A 27,942-nucleotide genomic window follows, 5' to 3' on the forward strand; every position below is an offset into this window, starting at 1 on the left:
TAGATGGTCGACCGTTCACACCTGGTCGTAAATTACAAGAGAGGGAGACTCTCTATCTTGCTCTTTAGTATCAACCAAAGGAATGTCTTTGTGCATAGACACTTTTGCCCAAAACTCTCAAATCCAAAAAGTGATAATAGAAAAATATTTCTAACACAACAATGGGGGAAGTGGTCCGTTGGGAATTATGGAAAACAAATGTAATATTGTTTTTAATTTTGTGATGTTATTAAAAACTGTATGGGCCCAATACTGTAACTTAGAAAGGATACCCCCTTTATCTGTCAAGTTTTCATCTGACAAATTCTTTGCCACAAAATATATTCTGCCAATTGGCCTGGTTTACCACACGGAGCCCTGCTGATCCGTCTGCCGATGTAATAGCACAAGGGGGCCACAACAGACTGTCTTCCTGTTGTAACTTTAATGTATTAAAGAGTTAATGTTTAAGTTGGCTCATTGAACTGTATCTGGAGATATTTCAGTTGTTTGCATATGTAATTGTATTGGTTTGAATTGAATTACGCTTTTTGACTGCAAGTTCCAGAATGCTTTGCGAGAGGAATGAGAGAGATAACGCGCCAATTATGTGCAGGTGCTTGTGATTGTGGCTGACTTTCCGACAGCTTCTTACCTGCATGGCCCTGTCTCAAAACAAAGTTGTTAAATGTAACGTGAACAAGTATTCTTACTAAAAGAAGCTTTCGTATCAAACCCGACGTCCCGAGTCATTACTTTGAAGTTAGTTAATCTAAAACTTCCGTCGCGACGTCCCTCCAAGGCCCTTCTGTTAGCGTGCTATCCCCGGCCCACAAGCTGCCTGAAGCCACTCACTGGACTCCTATGATCACTTGGCCATACATGCCTCTCACTAACGTCAATATTCCTTGTCCATTGCTGTTTTGGTTAGTATTTGTTGCCTTATTTCACTGCAGAGGCTCTAGCCCTGCTCAATACGCCTTAGTTAATACTTTATTTCCACCTCCCACACATACGGTGACATCACCTGGTTTAAATGATACTTCTAAGGACAATATCTCTTTCATCGTCACTCTATGTACAGGTTTACCCTCACTGTATCCACATCCTACCATACCTTTGTCTGTACATTATGCCTTGAATATATTCTACCGTGCCCAGAAATATGCTCCTTTTACTCTCTGTTCTGAACGGACTAGACGGCCAGTTATTTTAGCCTTTAGCCATACCCTTATCCTCCTCCTCCTCTGTTCCTCTGGTGATGTGAAGGCAGTGCCTAGCTCCACTCCCATTCCCCAGGCGCTATCATTTGTTGACTTCTGTAACTATAAAAGCCTTGGTTTCATGCATGTTAACATTAGAAGCCTCCTCCCTAAGTTTGTTTTATTCACTGCCCTAGCACACTCAGCCAACCCGGATGTCCTAGCCATGTATGAATCCTGGCTCAGGAAGACCACCAAAAACCCTGAAATTTCCATTCCTAACTATAACATTTTCTGACAAGATAGAACTGCCAAAGGGGGCGGTGTTGCAATCTACTGCAGAGATAGCCTGCAGAGTTCTGTCTTACTATCCAGGTCTGTACCCAAACAATTTGAGCTTCTACTTTTATAAATCCACCTTTCCAGAAACAAGTCTCTCACCGTTGCCGCTTGCTATAGACCACCCTCTGCCCCCAGCTGTGCCCTGGACACCATATGTGAGCTGATTGCCCCTCGTCTATCTTCAGAGCTACAATCTAAGCTTGATGCCCTCAATCTCTCACAAATGATCAATGAACCCACCAGGTACAACCCCAAATCTGTAAACACGGGCACCCTGATAGATATCTTCCTAACCAACTTGCCCTCCAAATACACCTCTGCTGTTTTCAACCAAGATCTCAGCAATCACTGCCTCATTGCCTGCATCCGTAATGGGTCTGCGGTCAAACGACCACTCCTCATCACTATCAGAAGCTCACTAAAACACTTCAGCGAGCAGGCCTTCATAATCGACATGGCCCGGGAATACTGGAAGGATATTGACCTCATTCCGTTAGTAGAGGATGCCTGGTAATTCTTTAAAAGTGCCCTCCTCACCATCTTAAATAAGTATGCCCCTTTCAAAAAATGTAGAAGCAGGAACAGATATAGCCCTTGGTTCTCTCCAGACCTGACTGCCCTTGACCAGCACAGAAACATCCGTGCGTTCTGCATTAGCACCGAATAGCCCCCGTGATATGCAACTTTTCAGGGAAGTCAGGAACAAATATACACAGGCAGTTAGGAAAGCTATGGCTAGCTTTTTCAAGCAGAAATTTGCATCCTGTAGCACAAACAAAAAAAAGTTCTGGGAAAAGTCCACGGAGAATAAGAGCACCTCCTCCCAGCTGTCCACTCCACTGAGGCTAGGAAACACTGTCAACACCGATAAATCCGCGATAATTGAGAATTTCAATAAGCATTTTTCTACGGCTGGCCATGCTTTCCACGTGGCTACCCCTACCCTGTCAACAGCCCTGCACTCCCCACAGCAACTCACCCAAGCCTCCCAATTTCTCCTTCACCCAAATCCAGATAGTTGATGTCCTTAAAGAACTGCAAAACCTGGACCCTTAAAAATCAGCTGGGCTAGAAAATCTGGACCCTCTCTTTGTGTCCAGAAATTGTTGCAACCCCTATTACTAGCCTGTTCAACCTCTCTTTTGTATCATCTGAGATTCCCAAAGATTGGAAAGCTGCTGCGGTCATCCCCCTCTTCAAAGGGGGAGACACTCTACATCCAAATTGTTACAGAACTATATCTATCCTACCCTGCCTTTCTAAGGTCTTCGAAAGCCAAGTCAACAAACAGGTTACCGACCATTTCGAATCCCACCGTACGTTCCTACCGCCATCGATAAGAGACATTACTGTGCAGCCGTATTTGTCAACCTGGCCAAGGCTTTCGACTCTGTCAATCACCGCATCCTTATTGGCAGACTCAACAGCCTGGGTTTCTCAAATGATTGCCTTGTCTGGTTCACCAACTACTTCTCTGATAGAGTTCAGTGTGTCAAATCGGAGCGCCTGTTGTCCGGACCTCTTGCAGTCTCTATGGGGGTGCCACAGGGTTCAATTCTCAGGCCGACTCTCTTCTCTGTATACATCAATGATGTCGCTCTCGCTGTGGGTGATTCTCTGATCCACCTCTACGCAGACAACACCATTCTGTTTACCTCTGGCCCTTCTTTGGACACTGTGTTATTAATCTCCAGACGAGCTTCAATGCCATACAACTCTCCTTCTGTGGCCTCCAACTGCTCTTAAATGCAAGTAATAGACTGTAAACTCTCCTTCCAGACTTACATTAAGCATCTCCAATCCAAAATTAAATCTAGAATCTGCTTCCTATTTCGCAACAACGCATCCTTCACTCCTGCTGCCAAACATACCCTCGTAAAACTGACTATCCTACCGATCCTCTACTTCAGCGATGTCATCTATAAAATAGCCTCCAACACTCTACTCAACAAATTGGATGCATTTTATCACAGTGTCATCCGTTTTGTCACCAACTCCCCATATATTACCCACCACTGCAACTTGTACACTCTCGTTGGCTGGCCATCGGTTCATACTCGTCGCCAAACCCACTGGCCTTATCTCAACTCACTGGTCACCATAGCAGCATCCACACGTAGCACGCACTCCAGCTGGTATATCTCACAAAGCGAATTCTACTTGGGCCTGGTTCCGGCTTGGAAGGCTTGGTTCCGCCCGAGATAAACAATGAATGTGAACCCCCCCGTCATACCATGTCAGTCCACTAGGGTCCCTTTTCTCATGTAAGATCCAAAAAGGTTACGATTGTTCAGAGTTCAGAATGAGTATTTGATTCAAGGTAACCCTTTAAACAACTTCTTCCATGGTGCCCCAAAACCTAATGTGGTAATTGTTGAATGATTAATTTAATTGGGTAACAATTAAACATAGTTTGTGGATTAAATAAATAACAGTACTCAGATTAATAAATGTAAAGTCATGAGACCACAATGCAACAAGCTGTTTATTTGGCGAGCATGCTAGCAACTGGTAACTGACAAAATAAAACAAACACTTGAGTAAATGATAGAAACAAATAATATGTCACGGTGCATTTTTCCTGACATGGTTTAAATCCCCGTGTAGAATCTATGCCAAGGATTATTGACGCTGTTCTGGCAGCTCCTGGTGGCCAAACACCCATTTAAGACTCTATATTGGAGTTTCCTTAATTTTGGCAGTTACCTGTATGTGATTGTGATAACTTTTTATCCACAGTTATTTTTAGAAACTATTGATTCATTGTGGTCAAAATGATGATTTCTGGTGTATTTTGAACATTGATAAATTGAACATTGATAAAAATAATAATAGGGGGCCCAAGAGGCAAAAAAGTAATACAAATGCCTTTTTGCCTCTTGGGCTTAGCCCCTGAATCGCACACTTGACCAGTCAAATGTGTAAATTATTACATTTATTTTTATTTTTGTATTAATCAGTTACCCAATCAAGGCAGGACCAACCCCTACCACCTCTCCTTCCCCCATCTGACAACTAGCAGAGCAGCAGCAGGCTGTTTACACTCATTGAGAGCGAGCTCCTGAATCTTCCTGTGGTTGGCGGTTGTAGTAATAAAACAATATATATATAATATACACTGAGTATACAAAACACTAAGGGCACCTGCTCTTTCCATGACATAAACTGACCAGGTGAATCCAGGTTGTTAAATCCACTTCACAGGTTTGTGTCAAGAGCTGCAACGCTGCTGGGTTTTCACACTCAAAAGTTTCCCGTGTGTATCAAGAATGGTCCACGACCCAAAGGACATCCAGCCAACTTGACACAACTGAACACTGAACACAACTGAACACTTTCGACACCTTGTTGAGTCCATACCCTGATGAATTGAGACTGTCGTGAGGGCAAAGGGGGGTGCAACTCAATATTAGGAAGGCATTCCGGTAAGCCCCTGCATTAATCCGGCCTTGAACATGACTCAGCCAGTGTAGCCAATTCAGCACCATGGACAGGGCAGATGACTCAGGGTACATACAGAGTGCAGGCTGCTGCCTGTGCATAAGGAAGCACCAGAGACGGAAGAGGAAGCGAGACATCCCACACCCTCATTTTTTCTGGTTGATATACAGTCAATGAACTAGGTAGACCATACCCAGCTGCTATTGCATTTTTGTCAATGGGAGAGCCACCCAATAAGTTGACATTTTTTTTCATTGCTAAACGGCCTGAGTAAGCACCATCTTTTGAAGCACATGAAGAGAGGTCAGGCTCATTAGGGCATGGGGAAGGTGGGCCAAGGTTAGTGCAACATGGTGAACCAACTTGTGTGCATGACATGCACACAATAATGCCTTGACTCCGGGGCTCTCTAGCTCTCATCCATGGATACCAAGAATGTACAATCGTTCAACATTTTATATACAGCACAGCAGACAATGCAATTTCCCAATGCTATTATTTACGAATGAATCCAAAGCACTAGCCTTTATCACTGCATGCTAACTAAGTAGCATAATGGGCCACAGCTGGGGGGGAGGCTAATTTCATGTAAGTATTAATCAAGCAGACGGGTGGGTTCAGCTAATTACTCTAGGAAGGGTTCCAGCTCTTTACCTTCTCATCAGCCAAGCTTCTTTGTCTCTCCTCAAATGATGAAATAAAATGATCCTTTAGCTTGTCACTTCACTTTTTTTCCGCAAATCTCTTGTTAAAAGGGATTGTTTGAAGATGTCGCTATGTCCAATAATCAGTCGCGACTCCCCTGCTTGCTAACGGCTAAATAACTCCATCACACACCAGACGGATATACAGCATCACATTTTGTTCCATGCAAGAGGATTATGCCTCAGATCCAGGGGTAACAATACATATTTCAATTTGACACTTTATTACCCTGTACATTTTTACAAATAAAGTCCTTCCATTTGCAGATGCAATGTTTTAGGGTAGCTTGCCATAGTATATTTGACAGGTATTGAAACAGGTGCATATTTTTTCTATCAGCTTTTCAGCAGGAAGTTCTCATCACGCCTAAATGACCGTCAAACTCATTTCATCCATCATCCTGACAGAGAGGGCTCTTTCTGGGCCCAACTGCTGCTTCATCCCACAGGCCCTCAGAGAGAGGGGGGGGGGGGGCCCGGGGGTACCAGGTGGAGACTCTTTGCTCTGTAACTAACCAAAGCCTACTTTATGTCAGCAAATGAATCACCCAACCCTTTGCTGGGAATAATCAATACACTCATCACACACACTCAGAGAAGGCCTCCACTCAGACTGCCAGACACCAGTGCTGGCACACACACACACACACACACACACACACACACACACACACACACACACACACACACACACACACACACACACACACACACACACACACACACACACACACACACACACACACACACACACACACACACACACACACACACACACACACACACACACACACACCCCTCCATCAGTGAGCAGCTCCTGCCTGAAGACCCTGTGGATCCAACCCTAGACTCCGTGGCTTAGTGACTAATGGCTTACAATGGAGAAACCCGCCTCTGGCGCCTAAACTGCAGCAAGTTGAGTGCAGGACGAAAGACAAGACATGCTGCATATCATATATTCTGTTACTTGCATTTATCCTATCATCCACTGCTCTCTCTCTCTCTGAGATGTGGATAACCTGAAGCCAACAGCTTAGCTCAACACAGTGCTGCTCCTGCACCTCCTTCTGAACGCTGTCACGTTCATGACCAATTGGATTAGAGGTTGTTGTTGGTGGTGGTAATTTAGTTACTGCAGAAACCTTCTCCTAGAGCAACAACCATGACAGGAGAAGCAACATTTTTACGGTGGCAATAGATGCCATCATACTATATTAGACATAGCTTTGATCTAAGCATAAATCCTTATTTGACATGTTACACCTCTTCCTCAGAATGAAGCTATAAATATTATTAGATTTTTTTTGCAGTTTTGTTGAATAACCTGGGCATAAAATGTCATCTATAAGGCAGTTTACTCTTTCTCTCTCTAGTTCTAACCCCTCCCATCTCTGGTTCTTTATTGGTAACAAATAAACAACCCATGAAAATAAGAGGTTCATAAACAATAAACCAACACAGGATCTATACGCATGCTGTTTCAAAAAGAGTGAATTCATTTATTTACAGCAGATTCCCTAACACATACTGTTTATAGTCTATGGTGTCAATGCTGCCGTTGACTCTCAAATCAACCGTAGATTCCCTTGTTGTCAGCTCACCAGGTAGCTTTTTGTGTTCCTTATACAGTATAATTGTAACAGGGTTGTTGAAGAAACCAACACACTCCCCCTGGTGAACAAGCTACTCCTTTAACCACCATCTGGGTCAGCTGTGTTTGGGCTCGGACTCAAACAGGGACATAACATACACTATATATACACAAGTATGTGGACAATCCTTCAAATTAGTGGATTCAGCTTTTTCAGCCACACCCGTTGCTGACAAGTATATAAAATCGAAGCACACAGCCATGCAATCTCCAAAGACAAACATTGAAGTAGAATGGCCTCACTGAAGAGCTCAGTGACTTTCAATGTGGCACCGTCATAGGATGCCACCTTTCCAACAAGTCAGTTCGTCAAATTTATGCCCTGATAGAGCTGCCCCGGTCAACTATAAGTGAGGTTATTGTGATGTGGAAACGTCTAGGAGCAATAACGGCCACACAAGCTCACAGAACAGGACCGCTGAGTGCTGAAGCGGGTAGTGTATTAAAACCATCTGTCCTCGGTTGCAACACTCACTCCCGAGTTCCAAACTGCCTCTGGAAGCAAAGTCGGCACAAAAACTGTTTGTCGGGGGCTTCATGAAATGGGTTTTCATGGCCGAGCAGCCGCACACAAGCCTAAATTCACCGTGAGCAATGCCAAGTATCGCTGCCATTGGACTCTAGGAGCAGTTGAAACGTGTTCCTTGGAGTGATGAATCACGTTTCACCATCTGGCAATCCCAATGCCCCTGTGCACAAATCAAGGTCCATACAGAAATGGTTTGTTGAGATTGGTGTGGAAGAACTTGACTGGCCTGCACAGAGCCCTGATCTCAACCCCATCGAACACCTTTGGGATGAATTGGAACATTGACTGCGAGCCATGCCTAATTGTCCAACATCAGTGCCCGAACTCACTAATGCTCTTGTGGCTGAATGGAAGCAAGTCCCAGCAGCAATGTTCCAACATCTGGTGGAAAGCCTTCCCAGAAGAGTGGAGGCTGTTACAGCAGCAAAGGGGTGACCAACTCCATATTAATGGCCATGATATTGGAATGAGAAGTTTGACGAGCAGGTGTCCACATACTTTTGGTCATGTAGTGTATCTGACTTAAAGGCTTCTTTAGAAAATAGCACACACACTACGCTACTGTTGGGCTCAGCATCTGCTATCCTAGTGTTAAACAGCGAGGGTAACATAGCATGCGAGCACTGTGAATATTGAATTAATAATGAATTCAGATGAAACAGTTTAACTGCATCGTTTTCTACTGGAACTCTAATTGCAAGTAATGAGCTGGAGGTCAACGAAGCATTTGCCAGTGGGATGTACTGCCATAACAATCTCTGCCCCCTGCTATTTTAATGGGCAAACACTTGCATCTCTCCTGCTAATCCAGATACATGGTGCATACTTTCCTGGCACTAATCATAGATATCATGAGTAATAATTGCCATATGTCCTTTTCTATGGAAATTGAGAGACATTTTATCAATTAACACAGTCTTTCTATGCACCTCAATTAGTCCTCCAAAATCTCCAGCAAGATCATAGATCATTTCAGGATTCTGTACAGTCAGCCTATGAGCTCATCCTAAGCCTTTGTTCTCAACCCCAATAGAAAAGGGGACCTAATCCCTGATCCTTTACCCTATCCCACAGTACCCCCCCCACCCCACCCCACCCCTTCCTGTCCTTACTATGTGCAGCTGCAGGTAGTCTCCCAGTCCACTGGTGCTCTCCACTCGGACCAAGATGGCGTCTTTCTGTTGAGTACTGAAGCCCACAGCTAGGCGGTCAGCTCTGGTGCTCGGCCTCTCATTAGGGGCCCAGATGTACGTGATGAGGGCTCCTCCTCTCCCAAAGATATACGTGGTCCCAGCTAAGGAAAAATGGAGTCAAACAGAAATATTATAAGGAGATTGAGAGATAGGGACAGGATATTGTGGGAGAAGGGGGAGAAATTATGAGAGAGAGAGAGAGTTGTTAGAGAGCGTTCCTTCAGGATATGTTTATTTTATTTCTTCCCATCAGACCTTACTATCTTTACAGAGATTTCTCTTCAGTAACACTCAACCTACATTTAGATGCCTATTTTCTTTCCAAGTACAAGGCTGTGACAGCTTCATCACATTCCCTAACACAAGCCTTTATTCCCTTTGCAGAAACAACATGTCATACACCGGTGCATCAAGACTGACACAAACAGGCTCTTGAACAGCTTCTATCCCCAAGCAATCAATACAACTGATAAATAGCTACACGGACCGAGTTTACCTTGTATCTTTATTGACCTGTTATTTCAGTATTTGCACTGTCTCTATGCCCACTCACAGGGCCCTACACACTGTCTCTATGCCCACTCACAGGGCCCTACACACTGTCTCTATGTCCACTCACAGGGCCCTACACACTGTCTCTATGCCCACTCACAGGGCCCTACACACTGTCTCTATGCCCACTCACAGGGCCCTACACACTGTCTCTATGCCCACTCACAGGGCCCTACACACTGTCTCTATGCCCACTCACAGGGCCCTACACACTGTCTCTATGCCCACTCACAGGGCCCTACACACTGTCTCTATGCCCACTCACAGGGCCCTACACACTGTCTCTATGCCCACAGGGCCCTACACACTGTCTCTATGCCCACTCACAGGGCCCTACACACTGTCTCTATGCCCACTCACAGGGCCCTACACACTGTCTCTATGCCCACTCACAGGGCCCTACACACTGTCTCTTTGCCCACTCACAGGGCCCTAAACACTGTCACTCCAACACACTCACAGGGCCCTACACACTGTCTCTATGCCCACTCACAGGGCCCTAAACACTGTCTCTATGCCCACTCACAGGGCCCTACACACTGTCACTCCAACACACACACACAAACACTCACACATACATTTAGACTGACTCTACACACACCCACACCCACTCACATACAAGCTGCTGCTACTCTGTTTATCTTATATCCTGTAGCCTACTCACCTTACCCCTATACATATCTACCTCCATCACTCCAGTATCCCTGCACATGCAGATAATGATATTAGAACTAACTTTTTGAATATTTCTTGTATATATTATACTTACTTACTTTATTTTGTATTTCATATTTCTTATTCTTGTTTCTTTGTGTGCGTGTTTCCAGTAATACATTGTTATAGCTTATTCCCCCAAGTTACCCCATAATGTCACTTTTTACATTTCAGCACACATTTAAAACACTAAAACAGACACAGCCCATAATCTCACCATTTTTTTAATGCATTCGTGTGCTTTTCTTGTGTCCAATTGGACCACTATTATACAGGAATTGCATCACACCTACCACTTCCATGAGTGGTGTAGGCTGTCAGTTGAGCTGACATGGATCTTGCATTAGGTTATGTAAACCTGCCAGTACTGCAGAGTGGGCAAGGTGCCACCATGTCCAAACATGCCAGCATAACGTCTTGCCCTGCCCAGGGAGTCAACACTGTGCATTGAGTTAAACTGAGATGAATAATTCATGTGAATGTATGGGAGTAAACAATGAATCACACTGAATACTGTGAATCACACTGAATACTGTGAATCACACTGAATACTGTGAATCACACTGATTACTGTGAATCACACTGAATACTGTGAATCACACTAAACACTATGAATCACACTGAATACTGTGAATCACACTAAACACTATGAATCACACTGAATACTGTGAATCACACTAAACACTATGAATCACACTGAATACTGTGAATCACACTAAACACTATGAATCACACTGAATACTATGAATCACACTAAACACTATGAATCACACTGAATACTGTGAATCACACTAAACACTATGAATCACACTGAATACTATGAATCACACTAAACACTATGAATCACACTGAATACTGTGAATCACACTAAACACTATGAATCACACTGAATACTATGAATCACACTAAACACTATGAATCACACTGAATACTGTGAATCACACTAAACACTATGAATCACACTAAACACTATGAATCACACTAAACACTATGAATCACACTGAATACTATGAATCACATAAACACTGAAACACTGAATGAATCACACTAAAGACTGAATACTGAATACTATGAATCACACTAAACACTATGAATCACACTGAATACTATGAATCACACTAAACACTATGAATCACACTAAACACTATGAATCACACTAAACACTATGAATCACACTGAATACTATGAATCACACTGAATACTATGAATCACACTGATTCATGTCAAGATATGAATCTCTTTAATGAGTCTCAGACATACTGTATAATCCGCTTGACACTTATAACAATATATATCCCTATATAGTTTTTGTTACCCAAAACTATATCTGCAATATTAAAGCTGATCTACACCCGAAAAAAAATAACAATAATAAAACAATAAAAAATAAGTGCAGGGCCTCCAAAGTGGCGCAGTGGTCTAAGGCACTGCATCACAGTGGTCTAAGGCACTGCATCACAGTGGTCTAAGGCACTGCATCACAGTGGTCTAAGGCACTGCATCACAGTGGTCTAAGGCACTGCATCACAGTGGTCTAAGGCACTGCATCACAGTGGTCTAAGGCACTGCATCACAGTGGTCTAAGGCACTGCATCACAGTGGTCTAAGGCACTGCATCACAGTGGTCTAAGGCACTGCATCACAGTGGTCTAAGGCACTGCATCACAGTGGTCTAAGGCACTGCATCACAGTGGTCTAAGGCACTGCATCACAGTGGTCCAAGGCACTGCATCACAGTGGTCCAAGGCACTGCATCACAGTGGTCTAAGGCACTGCATCACAGTGGTCTAAGGCACTGCATCACAGTGCTAGCTGTGCCACTAGAGATCCCGGTTCAAGTCCAGGCCCTGTCGCAGACGGCCGGGTGGGGTGGTGCACAATTGGCCCATTGTTGTCCGGGTTTGGCTGTCTTTGTCCTGTTGCGCTCTTGTAATTTTAACTCGTCAGTGGCCACGCCCCCGTGACGCCAGACATTACATCAGGCGTCATGGAATCGTCCCATTTTTTTTGCCTCGAATACCAACACCAACCGCTGGTGGGGGGGTCCCGAGACACAAGGGGGGAATACTAGCCCAGACCCATGATGAGCCTCATCAAGGCCGTTGGGGGTCGAGATTACGTGCAACACCGTACGAGGCCGCCAGAGCAGAAAACAAATCTATTTGTAAACTCCCCTATGAGAACAGTGAGGAGCAGACAGGCCCCTAGACGGGGATGATCTTAGAACACATCTAAGATATTACTGAGGTTTACCACACTGGTCGTAACCACCACACTGGTCGTAACCACCACACTGGTCATAACCACCACACTGGTCGTAACCACCACACTGGTCATAACCACCACACTGGTCGTAACCACCACACTGGTCGTAACCACCACACTGGTCATAACCACCACACTGGTCATAACCACCACACTGGTCGTAACCACCACACTGGTCATAACCACCACACTGGTCAGAAAGAGGATTAGAGACCTCACAAGTCAAATTGCTATTGATAATAGCACAGAGGAGTTAGTAGTCACCAGATTGCAACACGGGGAAGGGAATCTCCAGAACAAAAGCTGCTCTCCTCAGAGGGAATGTCATGACTCTCCTGTGACGAGCTCTCCCTCGTAGAGGGGAATGTCATGACTCTCCTGTGATGATCTGAAGGATCAGGTGACAGTGGGTCCTCTCACAGCGTGCTCTCCCTCGTAGAGGGGAATGTCATGACTCTCCTGTGACATGCTCTCCCTCGTAGAGGGGAATGTCATAACTCTCCTGTGACGTGCTCTCCCTCGTAGAGGGGAATGTCATGACTCTCCTGTGACGTGCTCTCCCTCGTAGAGGGGAATGTCATGACTCTCCTGTGACGTGCTCTCCCTCGTAGAGGGAATGTCATGACTCTCCTGTGATGATCTGAAGGATCAGGTGACAGTGGGTCCTCTCTACAGCGTGCTCTCCCTCGTAGAGGGGAATGTCATGACTCTCCTGTGACGTGCTCTCCCTCGTAGAGAGGAATGTCATGACTCTCCTGTGACGTGCTCTCCCTCGTAGAGGGGAATGTCATAACTCTCCTGTGATGATCTGAAGGATCAGGTGATAGTGGGTCCTCTCTACAGCGTGCTCTCCCTCGTAGAGGGAATGTCATAACTCCTGTGACGTGCTCTCCCCTAGAGGGGAATGTCATAACTCTCCGTGCTCTCCCTCGTAGAGGGGAATGTCATAACTCTCCTGTGACGTGCTCTCCCTCGTAGAGGGGAATGTCATAACTCTCCTGTGACGTGCTCTCCCTCGTAGAGGGGAATGTCATGACTCTCCTGTGATGTGCTCTCCCTCGTAGAGGGGAATGTAATAACTCTCCTGTGATGATCTGAAGGATCAGGTGATAGTGGGTCCTCTCTACAGCGTGCTCTCCCTCGTAGAGGGAATTTCATAACTCACCTGTGACGTGCTCTCCCTCGTAGAGGGGAATGTCATAACTCTCCTGTGACGTGCTCTCCCTCGTAGAGGGGAAATGTCATAACTCTCCTGTGACGTGCTCTCCCTCGTAGAGGGGAATGTCATGACTCTCCTGTGACGTGCTCTCCCTCGTAGAGGGGAATGTCATAACTCACCTGTGACGTGCTCTCCCTCGTAGAGGGAATGTCATAACTCTCCTGTGACGTGCTCTCCCTCGTAGAGGGGAATGTCATAACTCTCCTGTGACGTGCTCTCCCTCGTAGAGGGAATGTCATAACTCTCCTGTGACGTGCTCTCCCTCGTAGAGGGAATGTCATGACTCTCCTGTGACGTGCTCTCCCTCGTAGAGGGGAATGTCATAACTCTCCTGTGATGATCTAAAGGATCAGGTGACAGTGGGTCCGCTCTAAAGCGTGTTCTCCCTCGTAGAGGGGAATGTCATAGCCCACAAGGGACTTATAAATGCATTGTGGTGGTCATAACCACCACACTGGTCGTAACCACCACACTGGTCGTAACCACCACACTGGTCATAACCACCACACTGGTCGTAACCACCACACTGGTCGTAACCACCACACTGGTCGTAACCACCACACTGGTCATAACCACCACACTAGTCGTAACCACCACACTGGTCATAACCACCACACTGGTCGTAACCACCACACTGGTCATAACCACCACACTGGTCGTAACCACCACACTGGTCGTAACCACCACACTGGTCATAACCACCACACTGGTCGTAGAAGAGGTCCACTGGACTTCCACCTCCAAAACAAATGGCAAAAATAGTCATACCTTTCCATGTGTAGTTTCAACTATAATAGTAAAGTGCTCTAATCATGTGTTCCGGTAGGATAATATTCCATAAATCGGTCGGATAACTGGTCCCCTTGAGTACCAGCACCAATACCAGCACAGTCAGTCCAGCCACAATCAGAAAGAGGATTAGAGAGCTCACAAGTCAAATTGCTATTGATAATAGCGACAGAGGAGTTAGTAGTCACTCAGATTGCAACACGGGGAAGGGAATCTCCAGAACAAAAGCGTGCTCTCCCTCGTAGAGGGGAATTTCATAACTCTCCTGTGACGTGCTCTCCCTCGTAGAGGGGAATGTCATGACTCTCCTGTGATGATCTGAAGGATCAGGTGACAGTGGGTCCTCTCTACAGCGTGCTCTCCCTCGTAGAGGGGAATGTCATGACTCTCCTGTGACGTGCTCTCCCTCGTAGAGGGGAATGTCATGACTCTCCTGTGACGTGCTCTCCCTCGTAGAGGGGAATGTCATGACTCTCCTGTGACGTGCTCTCCCTCGTAGAGGGGAATGTCATGACTCTCCTGTGACGTGCTCTCCCTCGTAGAGGGGAATGTCATGACTCTCCTGTGATGATCTGAAGGATCAGGTGACAGTGGGTCCTCTCACAGCGTGCTCTCCCTCGTAGAGAGGAATGTCATAACTCTCCTGTGACGTGCTCTCCCTCGTAGAGGGGAATGTCATGACTCTCCTGTGACGTGCTCTCCCTCGTAGAGGGGAATGTAATGACTCTCCTGTGATGATCTGAAGGATCAGGTGACAGTGGGTCCTCTCTACAGCGTGCTCTCCCTCGTAGAGGGGAATGTCATCACTCTCCTGTGACGTGCTCTCCCTCGTAGAGGGGAATGTCATGACTCTCCTGTGACGTGCTCTCCCTCGTAGAGGGGAATGTCATAACTCTCCTGTGATGATCTGAAGGATCAGGTGATAGTGGGTCCTCTCTACAGCGTGCTCTCCCTCGTAGAGGGGAATGTCATAACTCACCTGTGACGTGCTCACCCCTCGTAACCACCAGACTGGGAATGTCATAACTCTCCTGTGACGTGCTCTCCCTCGTAGACCACCAATGTCATAACTCTCCTGTCATGACGTGCTCTCCCTCGTAGAGGGGAATGTCATGACTCTCCTGTGATGTGCTCTCCCTCGTAGAGGGGAATGTAATAACTCTCCTGTGATGATCTGAAGGATCAGGTGATAGTGGGTCCTCTCTACAGCGTAATCTCCCTCGTAGAGGGGAATTTCATAACTCACCTGTGACGTGCTCTCCTCGTAGAAAGAGGAATGTCATAACTCTCCTGTGACGTGCTCTAGTAGTCACTCAGAGGGAATGTCATAACTCTCCAGTGACGTGCTCTCCCTCGTAGAGGGGAATGTCATGACTCTCCTGTGACGTGCTCTCCCTCGTAGAGGGGAATGTCATAACTCTCCTGTGATGATCTGAAGGATCAGGTGACAGTGGGTCCGCTCTAAAGCGTGTTCTCCCTCGTAGAGGGAATGTCATAACTCTCCTGTGATGATCTGAAGGATCAGGTGACAGTGGGTCCGCTCTAAAGCGTGTTCTCCTCGTAGAGGGGAATGTCATAACTCTCCTGTGATGATCTGAAGGATCAGGTTACAGTGGGTCCGCTCTGAAGCGTGCTCTCCCTCGTAGAGGGGAATGTCATGACTCTCCTGTGATGATCTGAAGGATCAGGTGACAGTGGGTCCGCTCTAAAGCGTGTTCTCCCTCGTAGAGGGGAATGTCATAGCCCACAAGGGACTTATAAATGCATTGTGTTAGTAACCAATATCTACTGTTTGTTATGTATTTCTGTGATTATTTAGTTAGCTAGTAAATAAATAATTAAGCCAATTTGTATATTGCTGATTCATCATTTAGGCTAGGGTTCGTGCAGATATCCAAGGGTTTATAATGTTCAGTAATGAGAACTAATAAGGTAATAATGATACATTAATAGAAGGCTAATCGATAAGATATGAAAATATCTGAAGAGTCGATTCGGGAAATAGAGACTCTATAAACATTTTCCCGTGGTGCCCCGACTTCCTAGTCAATTAAAGTTTACAAGATTAGTTCACGTAATAATAATTACACATAGAGAATTGATTTGATAAAATAAGTATTCACATTAAATGAGTCACAGACATGACAACTGTTGACACGACAACTGTTTACCAAACATAACCTGGTTAACATATTATCTAAGTATTTTCTACAACTGTTTTAATTAGCTTCATCAGAAGATTGACATTATATTTCAGTTATGAGTGGTTCGTTTGCCTCCACAGAACCCCAGGTTGGAAGGTCTGTTCCCCCTGTCGTTCTGGCACTTACGGCCCTCTACATGAGATGAGAGGATGTGAGGGGAATGATCTGGCAGCTAGTCCCCCAGGTGGAGCAGGGTTTGGGTGGCAGAGCACCTGCTCTCCTGGAACCTGAGAAATGTGCCAGTACTGCATGTGATAGAACCATGACAGCCACAGCTAAATCCATGACAGCCACAGCTAAATCCATGACAATCACAGCTAAAACTATGACAATCACAGCTAAAACCATGACAACCACAGCTCGTACGGAACATGAGGCTCACCCATTAAGTCACAGTAGGTGCCATGATCAGGGGTGAAGATGACCTCACTTAGGAAGAAAGAGCATGTGAAACTGTCTTGCCAAATTCTGTAGCTTAGTAGACCTGCCTGGGTTGGGGAATTGGAACAGTGGGTGGTGGGTTCTAATATGTTCTGTTGTGTGAAATGACTTGCATACTATTTGTAAGTGAAAATATATCATGCAAAGAATATGGTGAGTAAGTAGGAAATTGCTTTCAGGTTGCAACTTGTATGTCCTTTTTCCAATACGAGCCGTAGTGGTGGTTGAATGACATGCAGTCTAGCGTGAGTACTTGCACTGAGCTAACATCATTCTGGGTCATGGTTTTGTCTTAGATAAAAGTGAAATGAAGAAGAAGAAGATGATCAGAGGAACACCTGCTGCCAGTGCCCTCCAGTAGAATAAACACTACTACATGTGGGTCAGGCGAGCCTGGGGCCCTGTTCTAATATTAATAGAGAGACTGACACCAGGAGCAGGACTTTGATGCAGTGGAGAATGAGACTGTCTCTAGGCTCTGTGTGATGCAGGCCTCACTGGAGAATGAGACTGTCTCTAGGCTCTGTGTGATGCAGGCCTCACTGGAGAATGAGACTGTCTCTAGGCTCTGTGTGATGCAGGCCTCACTGGAGAATGAGACTGTCTCTAGGCTCTGTGTGATGCAGGCCTCACTGGAGAATGAGACTGTCTCTAGGCTCTGTGTGATGCAGGCCTCACTGGAGAATGAGACTGTCTCTAGGCTCTGTGTGATGCAGGCCTCACTGGAGAATGAGACTGTCTCTAGGCTCTGTGTGATGCAGGCCTCACTGGAGAATGAGACTGTCTCTAGACTCTGTGTGATGCAGGCCTCACTAGAGAATGAGACTGTCTCTAGACTCTGTGTGATGCAGGCCTCACTGGAGAATGAGACTGTCTCTCGGCTCTGTGTGATGCAGGCCTCACTGGAGAATGAAACAATAAGCCAGGGCTCTCCAACCCTGTTCCTGGAGAGCTCCTGTCCTGTAGGTTTTCGCTCCAACCCTAATCTAGTGCACCTGATTCTGATAATTAGCTGGTTGATAAGCTGAATCAGGTTAGTTACCACTGGGGTTGGAGCTAACCTACAGGATGGTACCTCTCCAGGAACAGGGTTGGAGAGCCCTAGCCTCGGCTGTTTTCCATGACCTAATTGGCTAGTAGCCATTAACGTCTTGCTGGTTGAGATATAGACATATACAGTATGTCAGAAGTTTTTGCGCTATAATGAACAGCATAGTCCCAGTGCCACTGCTCAATCATTCTGGGCACGTGACGATATGCCTGTGGTCTCGACAGGTAGAATAATAATCTTCCATTTCACAGCTCAGTTCCTAATAAATCAAAACGATATTATTAAAAACACATCAATATTTCTGCTTGAGTTGAACAGAAAATTAATTGGTTGAGTTCAGCTCCTCTGGGTTCAGAAGGTTTAATGGAGAAATGATTGATGAGGTATATCATATTACTATTTAAATGAGTAAGGACACAGGCCTGCAAGCAGGCATAACACAACATTCAGCAAATAACACTTATCTCTAGTATATTGCTTTTGCATCGGTTGTTTGTACAGTTCTTTGTTCTTATGAGAGCATTGGCAATATATTGTCCTGCATTTAAACAGTACACCTATCAAGTACCCCTAAAGCATTGAGCTGAGCCACACACATGATTGTGATTCCTGACAGCATGTCATCCTAGCAGCATGTTAACCTCACACATCTGTGAAGTCCAAACAAGAATGCCACTCCTTCTCAGCCTCAGGACACTTTTTGCCTAAAAATGGAAATGGGTTGCAGCGCTTCCAGCTAATTCTGAAACGTGACAAACGTACATTTGTCCTGTCCCATAGGTCAATATTTTGATCAAAGATTTAGTACTAACTCATGTACTTAGATTGCCAATCAGCATAACAATATGATGGGACTTAAATTCCAGTGAGTAGAAGACACCATTTGATTGAAGGATTCATTTTGAAACAGTAGTTAGACTACAGATTAGAACCATGACTTATATTTAACACAGGAGTTTGCCTGTTCTTTTGGTACCTACTTAAGCTGACAGACACAGGATGTCTTGATAAGTCTATTCCTTACACATAACGCTCACATCCACATACCAATATCATACTAGATTATTCAGATAATCCTACTGGCCGATGCAGTTGCACACAGAATCAGGTTTTTTGTTTGTTGCCGAGATAGAAGCTGGATCAAATCTAGATCATTTCTGCACACCCAGTCACACGAAGGTATATCAAACGTTTTTCCTATCGCAAAGTCTGATACCAGTGTTCTCATTCTATTCATAAAATATTTAGAAATAGTTTGTCGCTTTGATTTAAACTGAGATTCTGGCCAATCTCAGTTTAAGCCAAAGCGACAAACTATTTCAACATATTTTATGATGTGGCACTAATGGCAAGGGCTGTGGAGAGGGTTCGTCTAAAGTGGAGAGGGTTCGTCTAAAGTGGAGAGGGTTCGTCTAAAGTGGAGAGGGTTCGTCTAAAGTGGAGAGGGTTCGTCTAAAGTGGAGAGGGTTCGTCTAAAGTGGAGAGGGTTCGTCTAAAGTGGAGAGGGTTAGTCTAAAGTGGAGAGGGTTTGTCTAAAGTGGAGAGGGTTCGTCTGAAGTGGAGAAGGTTCGTCTAAAATGGAGATGGTTCGTTTAAAGTTGAGAGGGTTCGTCTAAAGTGGAGATGGTTCGTTTAAAGTTGAGAGGGTTCGTCTAAAGTGGAGAGGGTTCGTCTAAAGTGGAGAGGGTTCGTCTAAAGTGGAGAGGGTTCGTCTAAAGTGGAGAGAGTTCGTCTAAAGTGGAGAAGGTTTGTCTAATGTGGAGAAGGTTCGTCTAAAGTGGAGAGAGTTCGTCTAAAATGGAGAGGGTTCGTCTAAAATGGAGAGGGTTCGTCTAAAGTGGAGAGGGTTCGTCTAAAGTGGAGAGGGTTCGTCTAAAGTGGAGAGGGTTCGTCTAAAGTGGAGAGGGTTCGTCTAAAGTGGAGAGGGTTCGTCTAATGTGGAGAAGGTTTGTCTAAAGTGGAGAAGGTACGTTTAAAGTAGAGAGAGTTTGTCTAAAGTGGGGATCTATGAACTAGATACCGGCCACATTTCACAGCTGAATGTGGAATCATCTACTTGATTGCTTTCCCACTGTTATGTGGAATACCACGACAAATGGGTTTCTATTACCCAACAGCACTGATACCAGAGAGCAATGTTAATAATGACCCAATGACAAGCACCAGAGAAGTATTTGTTCAAGTGGATTTTCAAGAGTCTCGCTGGCTTGACTGCTGGACTGAAGGGCTCTCATAGGGAGGAGGAAGCCAGTCCATATCAAATTACTCAGCTGTCCAAATACTCAATACATTGGTGATGATAGGAGCTGCAGCCAAACAGCAAGACAGAGGATGGGAGAGGGAGACCTGTCCATGTGCATTGATGCATGCATGTAGGGATTGCTATAGGTGTGATCCTTTGTGTTTCAGCGATATCTAGAGGCATTATTTGTTTTGCCTACATGTGTGTGCGCACACAAGTGTATGTGTGTTGTTTGTTTGTGTGTGTGTGTATGTGTGTTTAGTGTATATGTGCTGAATATCCCATCATTGATTGCTGCTGAGGGTGTGTCTGACTGCTGAGGGTGTGTCTGACTGCGGAGCGTGCATGGTCTGACTGCTGAGGGTGTTTCTGACTGCTGAGGGTGTGTCTGACTGCTGAGGGTGTGTCTGACTGCTGGGGGTGTGTCTGACTGCTGGGGGTGTGTCTGACTGCTGGGGGTGTGTCTGACTGCTGGGGGTGTGTCTGACTGCTGAGGGTGTGTCTGACTGCTGACGGTGTGTCTGACTGCTGACGGTGTGTCTGACTGCTGACGGTGTGTCTGACTGCGGTGTGTCTGACTGCTGACGGTGTGTCTGACTGCTGGGGGTGTGTCTGACTGCTGGGGTGTGTCTGACTGCTGGGGGTGTGTCTGACTGCTGGGGGTGTGTCTGACTGCTGGGGGTGTGTCTGACTGCTGGGGGTGTGTCTGACTGCTGGGGGTGTGTCTGACTGCTGAGGGTGTGTTTTTTGTCTTCGCTATATCTATTGTTAAGTGGGTCAGCCGAGAGAGGAGGAAGTATGGAGTTCTGCCCCCCTGCACTGCACAACCATGCCTTAAAATAGAGCTAATTTGGCACTCTGGGGAAATATTGTGGGGGTGCATGAGTTCCTGTATGTAATTATTGCAACAGTAAATAAGACTCATAATGCCTCCAGTGTAAAACTCTCTGGTAATGTAGGAGTAGCATAGCATCCAAGTCTAACAGAGGCAGAGAGAATTGTTGAGCTGTGAAAATCACCAGCCCTTTCTCTGCGTAGTGAGACCAAATTGTGTTTTTGGGTTTATCCTCTGATTAAAATGCAGCTTCCACAGCCCCCGTTTCCAGTCTCACTTTAACAGAATCTCAGTTGTCCTTCTGTTAGCAGTTTAACACATTCTGTGGGAGCCTGGTCCTGCATGGCTCAGTTGGTAGAGGATGGCACCTGCATCGCCAGGGTCGTGGGTTTGATTCCTGGGGCCACCCACACGTAAAATATATGCACATTTTGGATAAAAGCATCTGCTATATGGCATATATTATATTAGGATGCATTCTGTAACCACCAACAGGAGCCATAATATTGTACTAAAAGGCTAACAAATCTGGGCATAGACATGGTCAGTATTAATGATTATATTGTACAGAGGTATAGAACAGTAGGCTTTTGCTCTAATACAATGTTGCAATAATGATGCTCCCTAGAATTGAGACGTGCCACAGCCTTCACAACCATGTTGCTTTCAGACACTTTCTTCTCAGGGTATGACCTCACCGCAGGGTTTCAACAAGTTTTAAAATTAGCATGATATTTCTCTGTCCTGTTCCGTGCCATTTCGCGCTGTGCTTTGTCTAATCTTATCTTTTCTGCCGGCTACAATTATGGCTGTGGCAGTAGATGCCACGCTAGAGGTCAGGTTCAGCCTATGTTTCAGACACTGATGACATACAGACTGTGACCTTGTTGAACTGCCCTCCACCTCCTCATTTAGACGAGGAGAGAAGAGGATTAACAAGTAGAGAATAAGGTTGTGGTTCTGAATCACTGCACTATTAGACAAAAAGGTGCTATCTAGAACCTGAAAGAGTTATTTGGCTGTCCCCATAGTATAACCCTTTGAAGAACCCTTTTTGGTTCCATGTAGAACCTTCTTGGGATCCTTGTAGGACCCTTTCTACAGAGGGTTCTACATGGAACCCAAAAGGGTTTTATGTGGAACCAAAAAGGGTTGTTCTATAGCGACAGCCAAAGAACCCGTTTGGAACCCTTTTTTCAAAGAGTGTACTAGGGGTTGATACTCTGAAGACCCCTGCTGCCTACAATTTACCAAAGAGGACTTAAACCTATTGAAACTGTAACCACCTTACTGTTTTTTCCCATGACTACAGTGTACTTGGAATTGTTCAAGATGAAAATGGCTAGTCACCCTGGCCTGTATCATTTCTAAGCACAATGTGTGATAGGATTCTTCTAAATTCTCTAACAAAGGTCAATCGTTTATTAATTTACCTGGCTGGTGTTGGAAATGAGACGTGGAAGAGTGTCGCATCCTGACCATAGAGAGCCCTTGTTTCTCTATGGTGTAGTAGTTCAGGGCGTGACTAGGGGGTATTCTAGTTTATAATTTCTATGTTGTGTTCTAGTTTATATTTTCTATGTTGGTGTTTTGTATGATTCCCCATTAGAGGCAGCTGGTAATCGTTGTCTATAATTGGGGATCATATTTAAGTAGCTATTTTTCCCACCTGTGTTTGTGGGGTATTGTTTTGTGTTTGTGCGTCGCATAGTCACGTTTAGGTGTTCGTTTATTGATATATTTTGTTTTGTTTAAGATTCTCTTTGAATTAAATATGTGGAACTCAACATCCGCTGCGCCTTGGTCCCGTTCTTACGACAGCCAAAGAGTGCTGTGGTATGACGTGATGACATGGCTGCTAGTATTTCAACCAGTCCACTAGGCTTACAAAGCCCAGAGGAACATCTGGACAAAAAGGTTGAGAGAAATCCTCCACCGTTTACCAGCCTGGTCTCTAGCTTTACAAGACCACATGAATACGGTTAATTCCATTGTACTACAGGATCTGAGTAAGAACAATCTTTTGAATATTTAATTCTTCCAGAAGTGTTATGTTTTATTTATTACTGGAGTAGGAACAAGTTTTTATCAGCAATATTTTGGGACACACTTTTTCTTATAGGGATTTTGGAATGACAGAATTTATTACTGAGCTTCAACCTGTGAACTTGCGTTCCCTGTTGCTGCGATTGCAGCTGGGCCCTAAACCTGGTGGCAGGTATATTAACAATGTTTCATTAACCTCATTACCTGTCATCTGGCCACCACAAGACCACCATCTAACAAACAGGACAGGAAGTCAGCACATCTAGGGTATATTAACAATGTTTCATTAACCTCATTACCTGTCATCTGGCCACCACAAGACCACCATCTAACAAACAGGACAGGAAGTCAGCTCACCTAGGGTATATTAACAATGTTTCATTAACCTCATTACCTGCCATCTGGCCACCACAATACCACCATCTAACAAACAGGACAGGAAGTCAGTTCACCTAGGGTATATTAACAATGTTTCATTAACCTCATTACCTGCCATCTGGCCACCACAAGACCACCATCTAACAAACAGGACAGGAAGTCAGCTCACCTAGGGTATATTAACAATGTTTCATTAACCTCATTACCTGCCATCTGGCCACCACAAGACCACCATCTAACAAACAGGACAGGAAGTCAGCTCACCTAGGGTATATTAACAATGTTTCATTAACCTCATTACCTGTCATCTGGTCACCACAAGACCACCATCTAACAAACAGGACAGGAAGTCAGCTCACCTAGGGTATATTAACAATGTTTCATTAACCTCATTACCTGCCATCTGGCCACCACAAGACCACCATCTAGCAAACAGGACAGGAAGTCAGCACACCTAGCTAACAACTCAGTGGCCATGCTCACCTCCCACTATATTGTAAGGTGGATGTGTTCACACTCTACACACACTCTCTCTTTCTCTGTGCTTCTCTTCCTCCACATATTTGGACATACAGCAGTCTCTGACTCTATGGTCATAGCCTTAATGAAGATCATCATTGACATCGAGCCAGTCTAGCAGATGCGGTCTGTGCATCTTCTGCTCCATTTGAAAAGGCTCCACCGTTGAAGAGCCTGAGCTCCACACAGAGCAGCACCACCATTCTCCAGACCACTTTAGGATCGATAGATCTGTGTTATGAATTTAATGTATAATGACTAAATGATGTATACATTTAATCTATATATCTAACAGAATTATACCCTGTCTCTGTATAATGGTGAATGTTTGTCCATAAGAAAAGAGGGACTGTTAGCAGGCAAGGAACTGTGGCAGACAACCTTTGACCACTGTGAAACTGATAACAGGGAAGGAAGTCTCCCCACCCAGGGAAGGAAGTCTCCCCACACAGGGAAGGAAGTCTCCCCACCCAGGGAAGGAAGTCTCCCCACCCAGGGAAGGAAGTCTCCCCACACAGGGAAGGAAGTCTCCCCACACAGGGAAGGAAGTCTCCCCACACAGGGAAGGAAGTCTCCCCACCCAGGGAAGGAAGTCTCCCCACACAGGGAAGGAAGTCTCCCCACACAGGGAAGGAAGTCTCCCCACACAGGGAAGGAAGTCTCCCCACACAGGGAAGGAAGTCTCCCCACACAGGGAAGGAAGTCTCCCCACACAGGGAAGGAAGTCTCCTCACACAGGGAAGGAAGTCTCCCCACACAGGGAAGGAAGTCTCCCCACACAGGGAAGGAAGTCTCCCCACCCAGGGAGGGGAGAAACCTTTGGATTGCAGTAGATTGTGTAACGTGTTGCAGGATGTGATAAGCAATGTAAGAGTAGGAGAAGACTTGTTATTAACTATATGAAACTAACGATGAAATGAGAGGTATATAAACCAATGTACATGTAAAGATGGGCAGAGCTCTCGTAAATAAACGTTGCTGACTATTGTAGACTGGCCTCTGTCTGTTTCATTTCAACAAGAATCTTACAAGTTCTTGGTAACAGACCGAGTAGTTCAATAGAAGTTCAGTTTATGAACATTGAGATCATAATTCTCTAAACAGTCTGGTAATAGGAGGGTGAAACCAAGACCAGGGAACTATGTTGCTCTTCTCACTGTAAAGCCTATGTAATATAGTGAATATATCTGTCATGCATATGGTCAAACTGAATAATAGGTCTGCTAATGAGCTTTTCTTGGCGACATAATTCGTTTTTCAGATTTACAGTAGAGAGGAAAGCATATTCTGTTTACTAATGTACAGACTGTAATGATTAATGCTGCTGAATCTCATCCATTATATCAGGGACCTCTACTTAAGACAGGCAGAAACGTTTCATTCATCCCAACTTGGCATCCTCCGTTCAGAATGACAGTTACATTTGAGTCATTTCGCAGACCCTCTCATCCAGAGCGACTTACAGGAGCGATCAGGGTTAAGGGCCTTTCTCAAGGGCCCATCTACAGATTTTGTACCTTTCGGTTACTAGCCCAACGCTCTTAACCGCTAGGCTCCCTGCCACAAGGTGCAAAATAGAAATGTGAAAATGAGAAGTACATGTTTCAGGTGGACATCATTATGTACATGTTTCAGATCTGTACAAAAGTAGAGCTGTCTCCTTCACTGTCCATTAAAGGCTTTAGAGTGTGAAGGATGCACAGATTTCAAATATATAGTGGGAACAGTTACAGGATTCATGTTGTAGAGGGAAAAACATGCTTTAATGTGTGCTGTATATTGTCTGTAGTTTTTACTGTGGGTAGACATGTTGTATGGATGGGAACATTGTGTTTGAATATAGCATAGCTAAGAATACCCACTGTGCATGTGTGTGCTGCAGTTTTCAGAAAGTCTGGTCCATTTAATGAGAGCTCAATCTGCACACAAGCACTGCTTTTTCTTTCTTTCTTTCCTTTATTTGAATAGGGAAGACATATCTTTTATTCAAATGCGCCCTGTATAATACAACATAAATATACACTTTATACATACTATACAGTACCAGTCAAAGGTCTGTTCCAGGTTTTTTTTTTTATTTGTACTATTTTCTACATTGTAGAATAATAGTGAAAACATCAAAACTATATAATAACCAGCTTCATGAGGTAGTCACCTGGAATGCATTTCAATTAACAGGTGTGCCTTGTTAAAAGTTAATTTGTGGAATTTCTTTCCTTTGTAATACGTTTGAGCCAATCAGCTGTGTTGTGACAAGGTAGGGGTAGTATGCAGAAGATAGCCTATTTGGTAAAAGTCCAAGTTCATATTTTGTCAAGAACAGCTCAAATAAGCAAAGAGAAACAACTGTCCATCCTTACCTTAATTAAGACATGAAGGTCAGTCAATCCGGAAAATGTCAAGAACTTTCTTCAAGTGTAGTCGCAAAAAACAAAGCGCTACAATGAAACTGTCTCTCATGAGGACCGCCACAGGAAAGGATGACCCAGAGTTACCTCTGCTGCAGAGGATAAGTTCATTAGAGTTACCAACCTCAGATTGCAGCCCACATAAATGCTAAACAGAGTTCAAGAGTTCACATCAACTGTTCAGAGGAGACTGTGTGAATCAGGCCTTCATGGTCATGGCCTTCAAATTGCTGCAAAGAAACCACTACTAAAGGACACCAATAAGAAGAAGAGACTTGCTTGGGCCAAGAACCACGAGCAATGGATATTAGACCAGTGGAAAGCTGTCCTTTGGTCTGATTGGTCCAAATTTGAGATTTTTTGTCCAACCGCCGTCTCTTTGTGAGTAGGTGAAGAGAAGATCTCAGCATGTGTGGTTCCTACCGTGAAGCATGGAGGAGTAGGTGTGATGGTGTGGGGGTCCTTTACTGGTGACACTGCCTGTAATCTATTTAGAATTCAAGGCACGAGCATGGCTACAACAGCATGCTGCAGCGATATGCCATCCCATCTGGTTTGCGCTTCGTGGAACTATCATTCATTTTTCAACAGGACAATGACCCAAAACACACCTCCAGGCTGTGTAAGGGCTATTTGACCAAGGAGAGTGATGCAGTGCTGCATCAGATGAACTGGCCTCCACAATCAACCAACCTCAATCCAATTGAGATGGTTTGGGATGAATTGGACTGCAGAGTGAATAAATAGCATGAGATGCCAAGAGTGTGCAAAGATGTCATCAAGGCAAAGGTTGGCTACTTTGAAGAATCCAAAAAATGAAATGTAACACTTTTTTCATTACTACATTATTCCATATGTGTTATTATATAGTGTTGATGTATTCACAATTATGTTTGTCACACCCTGATCTGTTTCACCTGTCTTTGTGATTGTCTCATCTCCCTCCAGGTGTCGCCCATCTTCCCCATTATCCCAAGGGTATTTATACCTGTGTTCTCTGTTTGTCTGTTGCCATTTTGTCTTGTTCGTTCAAGTCAACCAGCATTTTGTGTCTCAGCTCCTGCTTTTTCCAGTCTCTCTTTTCTCGCCCTCCTGATTTTGACCCTTGCCTGTCCTGTCTCTGAGCCCGCCTGCCTGACCACTCTGCCTGCCCCTGCCTGCCGCCCAGTACCGTTACCCCACCTCTGGTTTACTGACCCCTGCCTGCCTTGACCTGTCTATTGCCTGCCCCTGTTGAA

At 44.9% G+C, this 27,942-nt stretch overlaps 1 protein-coding gene across 22 annotated transcripts in view; it reads right to left on the bottom strand.

Moving 5' to 3' along the window:
* Nucleotides 1-27,942, bottom strand: part of LOC118375284 (neurexin-2-like) — a 411,303-nt gene that overhangs the window by 64,321 nt on the left and 319,040 nt on the right. For all 22 annotated transcript variants that reach the window (XR_008139003.1, XM_052520781.1, XM_052520779.1 and 19 more), the window contains one exon: nt 8,961-9,142. Coding sequence is in view for 21 of the 22 variants with exons in the window: in XM_052520781.1 (XP_052376741.1) it covers nt 8,961-9,142 (182 nt within the window). In the remaining variant the exon portion in view is untranslated. The remainder of the gene's footprint in view (nt 1-8,960; nt 9,143-27,942) is intronic.

The sequence above is a fragment of the Oncorhynchus keta genome, chromosome 6 (genome assembly GCF_023373465.1).
Source record: "Oncorhynchus keta strain PuntledgeMale-10-30-2019 chromosome 6, Oket_V2, whole genome shotgun sequence".
Taxonomy (NCBI): domain Eukaryota; kingdom Metazoa; phylum Chordata; class Actinopteri; order Salmoniformes; family Salmonidae; genus Oncorhynchus; species Oncorhynchus keta.